This window comes from Pteropus vampyrus, unplaced genomic scaffold (genome assembly GCF_000151845.1).
Source record: "Pteropus vampyrus isolate Shadow unplaced genomic scaffold, Pvam_2.0 Scaffold75, whole genome shotgun sequence".
NCBI classification, from domain to species: Eukaryota; Metazoa; Chordata; class Mammalia; order Chiroptera; family Pteropodidae; genus Pteropus; species Pteropus vampyrus.
In genome coordinates, this window is record NW_011888856.1 from 635,000 (window position 1) to 646,654 (window position 11,655).

The following is an 11,655-nucleotide window of genomic DNA, read 5'->3' on the forward strand; positions in this document are numbered from 1 at the left end:
GCTAGACTCTCAAAATTGTTTTCTCCTGCAATAAATATCAGCTAATTGGTTAAAGAACCCATGTGAACAAACTAGCAACTGAATCAAATGAATAGCCATCAAGATTAACACATAGTTTTTATGAATTTGCTGCTGTTGAGTGGATCCCAGGGTTGTAGAGAGGCCTCTTGTGGTACACAGCTCTCTTCCCTTAAGTTCAGATCTTTACGAAATGCTTTATGGACTGAGAGATCTCTAATTATGAGAGCTTGGGGGCGGTGCAGGGCGGCGGCAGGAGGCAAAACTGGCTGGCTGGCGTGAGATGACAGATGTCACAAAGGACTGATCTTGAATCACAGCTTCCTTGGTCTTTTTATTGAAATGACCCTACTTCCCAATTCACAGCATAAGCAGGACCACCCAGATCTCGGATGGCCTCTTCTGGGCTGATCAGTCCAGAAAATTGAGCTTAGGCTTCTGAATTTCACGAACCAGTAAACTTTTAAAAACAAAATATCGTGGAGCCCAACATAGGAAGAGAAGCTTTGAATTTCGCCTAGTAGGATGCTGAAAAAGCAACCATTTAACATTCCTGAAATTTCATAAAAGAAAGGAGATTTTAATTCCCGTAGAAGACAAAGAATCATCTTGAAATAACAGAACAACTTTTTAAAATTGTAGCCGTCTAACTGTATGAAAAACTCAGTACACATTCCTTATTTTCTCACTGTGCTCTAAAGTATGTAAACTTTAGCTCCCAGTACTGGCATTTAGAAATGGTGTGTTCAGAGCCTCAGCTCAATATTTTCTCCAGATGTTAGCAAAATCTGTTGAAGTTTGACTTCATGAGGCTTACCAGTTCTTTACAAAAGGAAAATAACCTAGAAAATTGTGAAAGAAAGGGAAAAACTGACTTTTAGTTGCTCGCAGGTGTGGCACAGTGCTAAGCATCATTATATACTTCTTATTTAATTGTCAGAATAACCTTTGTATAAGTATTAGTGCCCCAGTTTAACACATGAGATAATTTAGGTATGAAGGTGTTAACTGTCTCAACACAGATTGACTGGCAGAATGAGAAATCCAAAACATTTAGAATCCAAAATTCACGTGTTTTCCATCCTGCAGAGCTGCAAGCATAAATACAGAATGTAGAGAAGAGGGTGAAGGTCTCCTCTGACTCCCTGGTCGAGAGTCCCCTGGTAACCAGAGTGTCGTCCTCATTGAGCCACAGCTCCTCTGGGAAGGCCAAATAAGGCCACCCAGCTCTCCCGCTCTCTCTCTGTTAGTTTTGCAGACACAAAAAGGTTTCTGGGTTGCCATGTTCCTGTGCATCGTGTCAATGCTGAAGGGCTAGTATTTTAATTAGAAGCGCTTAATTGCAGATTTGTGTCTTGTTTTGCAGGTGTGACACTGCTCAGGGAGGAGAAACCCAAAGTGATCATGGAAGATGACGAAAAGGATGGTGATGGTGACAAGATAGCTATTTAAAGATATTTCCCCAGAGACCACTTGTAAATAGGTTAAATTGGTTCCCTGTGGTGACCTAGAAAAAACAATAGACTTGTTTCTGCTCTCATTTTGTCATAGTCTGCCTTTAAGGTCCGGACACCTTTTCCCCGGAAGACACGCTCTATCAGACTGCCAGCCACCAACTTGCCCCTCTCTTCTTTCTTGAATCTGGTTTGTTTCTATTACCACCTCCTGAATTTTCATTTTCTAATGCAGGGAACAGGAAGCAGATCATCATTCTAAATTAGGAGATAACAGGGAAAGCTCGAGCGTTTAGCTTCTGCATCTTCGGAGTCAATTCATGGAGCAAAGAACGCGAAGAACACAGAGATCCTTAACTTCTTGGTTTATGCTGCGGGGCGGGACTTGACATCCAAACACCAGTTTGAGTGGCAGCTCCCTGTTGCCAGTTAGGGAGGTGAGGCTGCATGAGTTCTAACTCTGTGGTTGCTTTGGAGAGCAAGGTCTTTTATTTCTTTCCTCCTTTCTCAAGAGTCCATGTGTCTCTGGTGACATTCTTAAGATCCTTGTAAGTGATACTCTAAAGGAGACTAGACGAGCTGGGGGACTCAACCCAGCCAGTCATGCCTTGGCTGAAAATACTGGAGGAAGACAGTGCTGAGAAGTCTGAGAAGCTTCGCAATATATTCTATTTTCTTTATTTTTAAAAGCATCTCTTAACCATGTCGTCCTGAAATTTGTAAGGTGTATCACAAGTGAACCATTACTAATGATAGTAGGTAAACTGCCAATATTTGTGATGAATTTGCTTTTAAAAAGTTAATTAAGGTCAGTGGAAGGCCATTTCTATATTTTTAGCATTCTCATTTATTTAGACCTCAATATGCTTTCCTAGAGGGGAGAGAAAGATGTGGTGTTAGCGAGTGAGCGAGAGTCTGTACAGAATTCCTGCCCCAGTCTGCAGTCAATGGGTACGGTAGGAAAGCTTTGCACAAGGGCCTCATCCACCAAGTGATAGACATGGGGAAAGGCCAAGTTTATTGTTCAACGGTAGAAAGCTGGATATTTGAACAGATCTTGACTAAAAGTGATCACCTGGAAGTTCTGCATAAGCCCTGTCTCCAACTGTTTGGTGATATCTTCTGTCTTTCTGTCCTTCTCACAACTGTGGAGAAGATGCAGGACCCTGCTGGTAACAAAGATGCTTCTCACCATATCTCAGTGTCCTGCTGCATTCCTCCTAAAAATACTCTATGGACTTATAATTACAAAGAGAAGAAGTTGCAAAAGAGACTCAGGATTGGTTGGTTGATTTGTTTTTGATCCACAGAGGTTTAAAAATGTTTGAATAAGCTGTTTCTATTTAACAAGCTACTAAGGAGAATTTACATAAAATTCTTAATTTGCAGATTCTCTTGGAAAAACACTGCAAGATCTGGCAACCCTAGGCCTGACTAAAAGCATGGCCCTGAGTGTCCGGGGCCCTTTAGAAGGAACATGTGTTCTCCACTTGCCATGTGCCATGCCTGGCAACAGGTACCCACGGGCTTCACCTTTGAGTTCAGAGCCCCTGGTGAAGACCTACCTACACTTTGTGTCCCTAACGACCTCTCCCCTCTCTGATCCCAGTGCTCCCACTGATGGCCCCAATCACAGCTTTGGGAAGAAGGGAATAAGACTGTGGCCAGGCCGTTGGTTGAGGTATAAGTGGTGAAACAGTCCACCATAAAGTCTAAGAAGCCAAGAGCATTTACATATATGTGGATGATAGGACTTTATCACTACCAGAAGCAATTTTTTTACCAAGGGTTTCTTACTAAGAAAATACAGATTTGCAGGACAAGCACAAGGCACTCTCGCAGCCATGCCCTCATGATGTGCTCAGTAAACTCACAAGAGGCTCAAAAAAGTGCACCCACCACCACCACCACACACATCATTTCTGACTTCCCAGGGTGGGGTGGAAAGTAGACCAGCCGTTGTAGAGACAAAAGCCTCTGAGTCTGTTGTTTTGATCTTGAAAATGAGAATAATAATCCCTGCTTGGTCTTTATAGTTTGAGAATCAAATGAGATAATGAATGGCAAAGCCCCACCCATCTGTAACAGGATAATTGTAAGATACCTTCAGAGGGTAAACTGTGCCTTTTCTGGTGCCAAATCCATATCGCCTGGGTATTAAATGGGTAGCAATCATGTGGACTTTATTCACAGCATCTCTCAAAAGCAAGGAGACCCCATCACTTCTGCTGACTTAACTAAAGAACAGCCCTCTTCTTTCTGGGAAAATGGTCTTCAGCCTCAAACGAGTGCTCACAGATGGTGAGGGGTTTTGCCCCTCACCATCTGTGAGCACTCGGAACCCCTAACCAGCCCTGGATACAACTGGGGTGATCTGGATGGAAGCTGAATCTCCCTCACTTCCCTTGATGCACGTGACCCTTTTCTGGGCAGGTAAACTAGATGTTTAATAATGACGATTACATTCCAATTAAAATAGTGCTCCATACATTGTGAATGACTTCCCTCTAATCAAATAATAGTCGTATTAAGAAAATAAAAACATTACATGGTACCCCATTCAGAAAGAAGGCCCAAATTAAAGGCGCTCCAATAGAACTGGGGGACCAGTTGGCCATTTGTTCATTCCGAAGCCATCTACCCCAACCCCAGGCTACCGGAGATGAGAAGACACTACACATGAGACTCTCAGCTCTCTTTCAAAAGCTACACACAGGACTGGCCCCTTTCTTAAATCCAGAGCCTCTTTAAAAGCTGCTGCCTGAGATCACACAGCCAACTTCTAATGCTTAATTGTCACTTGGAGAAGCTGGCATCGAAGGATCAGGACAGAACCATAAAGGACTCAAGTAGTGTTTCCCTTTAAACACAATTAAGTGTTTTCTCCCCTCTCCGCAACCTGTGTTGTCCAAGGTGGTTTCTTAAAACAAAGACTGAGTGAGGTAGCATGCAGTTATGAAAATAAATTAGTCAAGCAATTATTTTTTCCTAGCTGAGAATAGGAGACTAGTCACATGATGGATTATGCAGAATCTCTGTCATCTTGTGTAAATGAGGCTCCCTCGCCACTTGTAATTTGTAAGTTGTGAAACTGTTGCTCAGAAAACTCCCCAAGGCACTGAATGAATGAATGAATGAATGAATGAACTTAATGGAGGAACTGCCAATACCCTCCTCCTGGTCTCCTGGATGTACACTTGCCTTTGAACTGGCTTATCATCTCTACAGAGGTTCAGAACACCCTAACGACCATAGTTTCTGACCCCCTGAATCAGGGCAGAAGATTCTGCACAGATAAATATATTTTGGGGGAAAACAATCTACTATTTTAAATCAACTCTGTCCCAGAAAATCCAAGATATCGCTGACCTTTCTCAAAAAGAAAGGGCTGGGTACTTCCTACCTACAGTAGCAGGTCCTTCCTGCAAGGTGAGATGCGTCCGCTTCCAGGACACTTGCTGAGAAAAAGAGACAGAAAATGGAAGACAGTTGTGCTCCTCCTAACCGATGTCACTCCATCGGATGCCAGATGTGAACTGTGAGTGTTGGATGAAAGCAGTAAACTTCGAATTCTCATGTTCTCATAACTATGCGTTAGAACTCCAGAAGAGCAATATATACTTTAATGTTGATCAACTAAGTCATGCATAAGCTGTATTTAAAATTCTAATGTCCTTCCTTGAAAGGAAAAGCGTGCTCTGAGCCTTGGCATTTGATCAACGTTTTTCTTCTATCATCTCATCTGATACTCAAAAGCAATCGTAAGAAGCTAAATTACCAGAGAAATTGACTCGGATGGGAAGCCAAGACAGAAACTCACATCCCCGAACTCCTAGCCCAGTGCTGTTCGTATAGTATAGAACTGCTTCAAAACTCCCCCACATAAGCAGGGTCCAGAGGAGAGAGAAGGTTAAAGAGGGAGGTTTTCCAGTGATCTAGGAGGGACTGAATTATATAAGTGGTTCCTCTTAGTGACTTTTCTCTGCCCTCTCTGTGGAGATTGTTTTTGAACGAGTAAGTACATAAATACATATGTTCAACTTCTTGACACCTTAATCATTTCTAGCAGACCCTATGTTTTTGGGGAGGGATCAGGTTATTTTTGTCTTCCCACTCCACTCCATCCCCCCATCATCCATTCTTTACTTTGCGGCTGAATGACATTTTTCAACCCACAAATCTGACCATGTCGGACTCCTCCTCAATGTCTTCTCACTGCTTACAATAAAAGCAAAGATCTCAAGCCTGGGCCAGCTCACTCCTCCATCCTCTGTGGAGCGTTGACCGTGACACTGGCCTCCTGTGCAGCGTTCAGCCTTCCACAGTGGCCTTCCCGCCACTGCCAAGGACACTCCTTTCCCTTCCCTCCCACCCACACCCCTGCCCCTGGCCCCACGATGCCCAGTGCATCTGGCTCATTCTTCACAGCTCAGGAAAATGCCACTTCTCCGAGAAGACTCTCACCTCTTCGCCAGGCCGGGTTAGAGAACTTGCATGTTCTCTGACCGCCATGCCTTTTCTTCCACAGTCCTTCTTGCTTTTCATGATCGTTTGTGACACTGATTAACGGCTGTCTCTTTGCTGTTGCGTGAGGCCCACGAATACAGGGATTGTGTCTGGTTTTGCATTACTTATTCCCTATACCTGGCATAGAGTTCAGTATCATGTAATGAGGCAGAAACATGAGTGAGTGAGTGAGTGAGTGAGTGAGTGATTCAGTCAGTCAGTCAGTCAGTCAGTCAGTGAATAAACTTTGTAAGAAGCCAAGCCTGATAGTGCAAGGTTGCTATGCCACCTGCCTAAGTGGAGGAACGCAGGTTACTAACTCCTGCAGTAGACCAGGTATTCACCACCGAGCCACATGCACACATCAGCCCCAGCAAGCTGGTCTGCTTCCTGGACCCCGGGTCTTCCCCATAGTGCCAGGGGCTTCTCTCAGTCAGCAGCCCACTTCACCAAGAATGGAATTTCTTGTTATCCAGTCCTCCTCCCCTGAGGAGTCTATGGGAGTCAGAGAGAAGCAGGAGCAGCTATCCAGTGACCTGAGGGTGTGAGTGTCCTGGCTTAGGAGTGTCGTAGTCGGTGAAGGTGAGGACCTCACAGATGCTGGAGTTGGGGAGCTTCAGCGTGAGGTATTGAGAAGGGTAGCTGCACCCCAGCATCTAAGGCTTCTGCTTTGTAAGATGCTGCATTATCACGTGTTTGCTCACCCTAGTGGTTACGCAGTATGAGGAGAAAATGTCAATTGTCATTGACTTTTGAAAACTAAAAAAATGTCAAGAGAAAACCTAAAATATCAGTTCGACCATGTAAAAATATTATAATTTCAATTACAGCCATTTGTGGAAATAATTTCTTATTCACATGTAATATTATTATTACAATAGAAATTAGGTTCCTCAGTATGTGTTTTGTTTGTTTGTTTGTTTGTTTTCTAATCATAGAAGGATCCTCTTTGTTTTTTGACTTCATGGCTCATAGCTTTGGCTGGGATGCCGTGAGCTGGTAGACATACCTTCCAATAGCCTTGACCTTGGGCCCGGAGAGTTTTAGTCCATCCACTGGTTCTCGTCTCAAGTCCTGAGAATATGAGCCCCTTTGCACAACAAACACCTTAACAAGCTGACGTAAATAGGGAAAGTTCTGGCTGAGTCTCTTCACGGCCCAAATTATCGCTGCTGTTCCAGGTGACTTCTAGGTGAGTCAGCTTGTCATGTGGTATCAAGGACTCTGAGAGCCCATCCTCACTTGTGCCTGGGTCTTGGAAGAATTCACATTTGCCTTGAGTTTTGCTGGGACCTCCCATTATAAAAAGTCCTGATCCTTCTATGGCTTTGTACGGCTAAGGACCAAGTGCCCACCTTGGTGTTGTGATCCTGGCAACTGAGTGGAGGAGTGACCACTGTATACAACCTACTTCAACTGCTCACCGTTGCTGGGCACCCAGGAGAGCTCCAATGGGCTTGTCACGGGTGCTGGGGTCCCCTGATGGGAAGAGTGCCTGAAACACCCTCTAGGGTAAGTAGAGTCAAGGCCATGACCTCTCCAGGGGTCCTGGAACTATAGCCTAAGACCGAGCTCACCCTCGGTTACCAGCTTGGTGCTGCCAAACAGCAGCAGTGATGCAGGCGGAGAGACAAGGTCTGAAGAAAGTGTGTGAAACTCGGAGGTAGGCAGGATGTGGGGCGGGGAGAGGTTGAGCCCACTGGTAGATAGGGGTTTTGGAATCTTGAATATCTGCGTACTTTCCTTCTGCAATTTCTTTAGCCACTTGCTAGAAATATGTCCTGATGGCAGCCTGGCATTCTCTCTCCTCCTTGAAAACTCACTCTGTGGCTCCCAGTCACCCCCAGCATTCAGGAGGGGCCCTAAATTTTAAGCTTTATTAACTTCCTGGAAAATCTGCTCCTTAGGGTCCAAGAGACAATTGGCTGCCTGTGCCGAGAAGGGACAGGAGCGGCTATGAGCCTGAGCAGGTCTGAGCACCCGTTTCTTCTCAAATATCACGTTCTCCACACATTTTCCCTGACCAGATTTTTTAGCAGCATGACTGATAGAATTAAAAGGTGAACATTAATAAGACAAGAGTACTCATTTGGGGATTTTTAAAAAAGAAGTCTTCCCACAGTTCTTGTAGTGCTGGCGAGGTTGTCTTCAATGCTGAATGACTGATACAACTCTTTACTGCCATGGTCAAGGCTATTATAACTTCTTGGTGATGAGTTCTTACGTGTTCCGAGAAACAGCTTTTCCTCCTTCCCTCGTAACGTGATCCCTCCATCCTCTCTCCGGCCACATGTCGGTCTTCCTTCCCTATCCCACTGCATGACCACGTGACTCTGCGCGCCATCTGACAGACAGTAGTTGGAACAAAAATGAATCTCGCACATTCATTGAAAGGGGCCATCGCACTGAGCATCAGTGTGCGTCAGGCTTGAGACACACTGGTCAAGACCACCGCTCAAGGCTTCTACTGAGGAAGAAAATAAGCACTGTGGCCAGTCCTGCGCTTCCCTAAGCTTCGTAGTCCCATAGGAAAACGTCACGCCTTCACTGTCAAGTGTCTGGGGTTGTCTTTTGTTGGAAGGAAATCATACTGGGAAGTCTACTATATAGAATACATAGAAACTGAGGTGCTAAGTGGGGAAGCCTCACATTTCCTCCTTCTTCCATCCTCCCCCGTCCTCTCCTTTGGTGGCCTCTAAGGAGACCCTAGGACTTTGCTGAGCAGGGTCTGAAAGCAGGAACTAGGCAATTCGGGAGGCCAAGCATCCTTCCGCCGCCCCCAACGTGAGAGTCCTCGGTTCGCACTCATCCCCAGGCCTCCCGTGTCGAGTGGGATGAGGGTTTTCATTGTGCGGATAATGTATGGGTTTTAATATACACGTTTGCGAGCTCTGTCTCTCATATACCCCATGCATTTCTGAATAGGAATAATGTCCCTGGCGATTCCATAGTCTGAGCAGCAGCCAAATCTGCAGTCGCTCTCCTATAGAGCGAAGCAAAAAGCCAGCAATAAAGAAACTAAATAGCAAATCAACAGGGTGTAATTCTTGAACAAATGCACATTCATAATTTGTAACTGTGTAGTTATAAATCCCCTCCTAGAGCTTTGCTCTAACGACCCAAAACAGAGACGAAGCTTTCATTTTTTTTTTTTTCTCCACTTGGGTATTTGGTGAAGGAGCTACACGCACTTACTTGCCAACAGTACAAATATTTATACTTTTTAGTACTTTAAAGCATTACTTCAGATGTAGCGGAGTTACAGAAAATCAATGATTTTACCAGTCACTGCCTCTGCACTAAAATTCCTATCAGCCACAGATACTCATTTTAAAGAGAGAGGGGAAAAGAAAGAGTATTCTTGATTTGTTATAAGAGGTTTAAAGACACAGTTTCCATAACCAAATCCACAGTCGTACGCTCATATTCGTGTAGGAGCGTACGCATATAAATCTCAACCCAAAATGTTTTTTTCCCACCAAGGTCAAGGATGCAATGCAAAGGGCAGCACATTCCGAAATTCATTTCATTGCAAGTTGGACCCCGATCGGGGGTAGTAAGAGAATAGATCAACAAAAAGAGAATTCTAGAGTAGAGATTACGTTCACCATTCAGAGACAATTGGCTCTCACCAACAAAGCTTCTTTATCACGGTGCTTAAATGAGGAAATGACTCAATTATTTGGAACAGCGCTGACGAATACAACTCCCCACAACGATGAAAAGGTTCTAGATCCGTGCTACTTGGTATGCTAGGCACAAGCTACACCGTGACTCTTAGGTGCTCGAAATGTGACTAGTGAGACCGAGGGACCCGATATTTAATTGTATTTAATTTCGAGTGGCTTAATTTTAAATATCCACAATACAGGTAGTGGCTACAGGAATACAGAAAGTCAAGGTGTCTAATTTGGGAGACGGTGGTTGGAACTAGAATCAACCATCCAAGCAGTCTGTTGATACAGAAGCAAGGGATTTTTAAGTTGGAAGATATCTGAGCATCCTCATGCGGCAGAGATAGTAGGGTTTAGAAACTTCATGTTAAATGCCAGAGGTTAATCGCCACAATAATGGAATTTGAGAGATTTCCAGCGATGCTTGGAAAAGCTCGAGTCAGGAGACTCCAACCCATAGACACACACCTGCTGAGATGCTTTTGGTCTGGAGAGAGCCAGGCTAAATGCCCAGCCACATCCATGGTTGCGCAGAGAAGGCTAAATTAAAGGGGGAGGGGATGGAGGGAGGCGGTAGTGTCTGAATATCAGCTACCCTGGGCCAGATACTCTCTCATTTCACCCTCACAGCGATCCCACTCACAGAGGTTAAAAAGCACGAAAAATATCAGAAAAGGCAAATGCCCAAGGATCACACAAGCATAACGCCTGGGATTCGAACCCTGGTCACATCTGCAGCAAACAGCCCTGAAGGTGCTGTGCCTCTCTGCTGGCCAGGGCTCTTCTCGCGGATGACTTTCGCATCTGCCTCTCTTCCCTCTCTCAGCTCTCACCCTTGGATTTCCCATCCCCGGCAGGGTGCTAAGGCCTCACCCTCTGTGGGCTTAGCTACCTCCCTTTCTCTCCAGCCCCGCTGCACGGTCCTGTCCTCACACCTCCAGCTGCCATTATCAGCACCTTGTCCACACTGCGCTTTCCACATGTCAGTCCCGAACCCGCGGTCTCGTCAGCCTGACGGCTTTTACGGTCTTTGGCTCAGCGTTCTGTGTTCTTCTCCTGGTGCAAAATCGAATAGTCACATTCACTCGACAGATCTTCATGGAACACAGGACTAGACACACACGCAAGATACAATGGCGAAAAGGTAAATAAAAACCTCGCCCACAGGGAATTTAGAGTCTACCGGTAGAACAGGTAGCGAATGGGAAACAATGCCATTAAATATTTAAATGCGATTATACTGACTATCCCAGGGCTCGGGGAGTTTGTTACAAGGGGGCCTGACCTAGTTTTGCGGGTGGAGGGGCAGTCAGGAAGTCTGAGAGCTGACGAATCCGTGAGAGTTCACCAGCGAAGAATCGAGAGAGGTGGGAGAAAAGAGCGGTTCCAGGTAATGGGAGGAGCGTGAGTTCAACTCCTAGGAAGCATCACGGCTTCTCAGAGGAACGCACAGTAAGCCTGCGTGCGCGGCACGCAGAAGGCAAAGGGGAGCGCATGAGATGGGCCAGTGTCCCTTAAACCAGGAAAACGTCTCAACCGGTCTTTTTTTCAAAGTCTTATCCCCTGCATTTATTTGTCTCTCTCCTTCTGGGGCTCCTATGATGGAGATACTGACAGGTGTCTTCTATCTGTCAAGGTGCGATGTGTTCTCATCTCTTCTTCCTTTTCTTATATCCTCTGAAAGAATTCCTGGCCTTTTAGTTCACCAGTTTGCTTTTTGCCTCTATCCGTTCTGCTCTTCAAGTCATCTCCTGCGTTCTCTGGGACAACTATGATATTTTTCTGACACAAATCCTATGATAACTGCTTGTTCCGCCTTATGCTGCAGAGAGCCTCTCTTTCCTTCCGAGCGTATTTATATGCCTATTTTTAAACCATGTTCTGCCTGGTCCATTAGCTTTGTTGCCGCTGCGTAAGTTTCCCAGCCCGGAGCCTGTTTGTTTGTTGTTTGTTTGTCCCCTCTGGTATCTTTCCCTTTTTCCATGTATGAGTTTGCATTCCTT

At 45.2% G+C, this 11,655-nt stretch overlaps 1 protein-coding gene across 1 annotated transcript in view; it reads left to right on the forward strand.

The window, feature by feature from the left end:
- PPP1R17 (protein phosphatase 1 regulatory subunit 17) overlaps positions 1 to 1,470 on the forward strand; it is a 17,745-nt gene extending 16,275 nt beyond the window's left edge. The window contains 1 exon segment of the mRNA XM_011362465.2: positions 1,385 to 1,470. Within this exon segment, the coding sequence (XP_011360767.2) occupies positions 1,385 to 1,470 (86 nt within the window).
- The last annotated feature ends 10,185 nt before the right edge of the window (positions 1,471 to 11,655 follow it).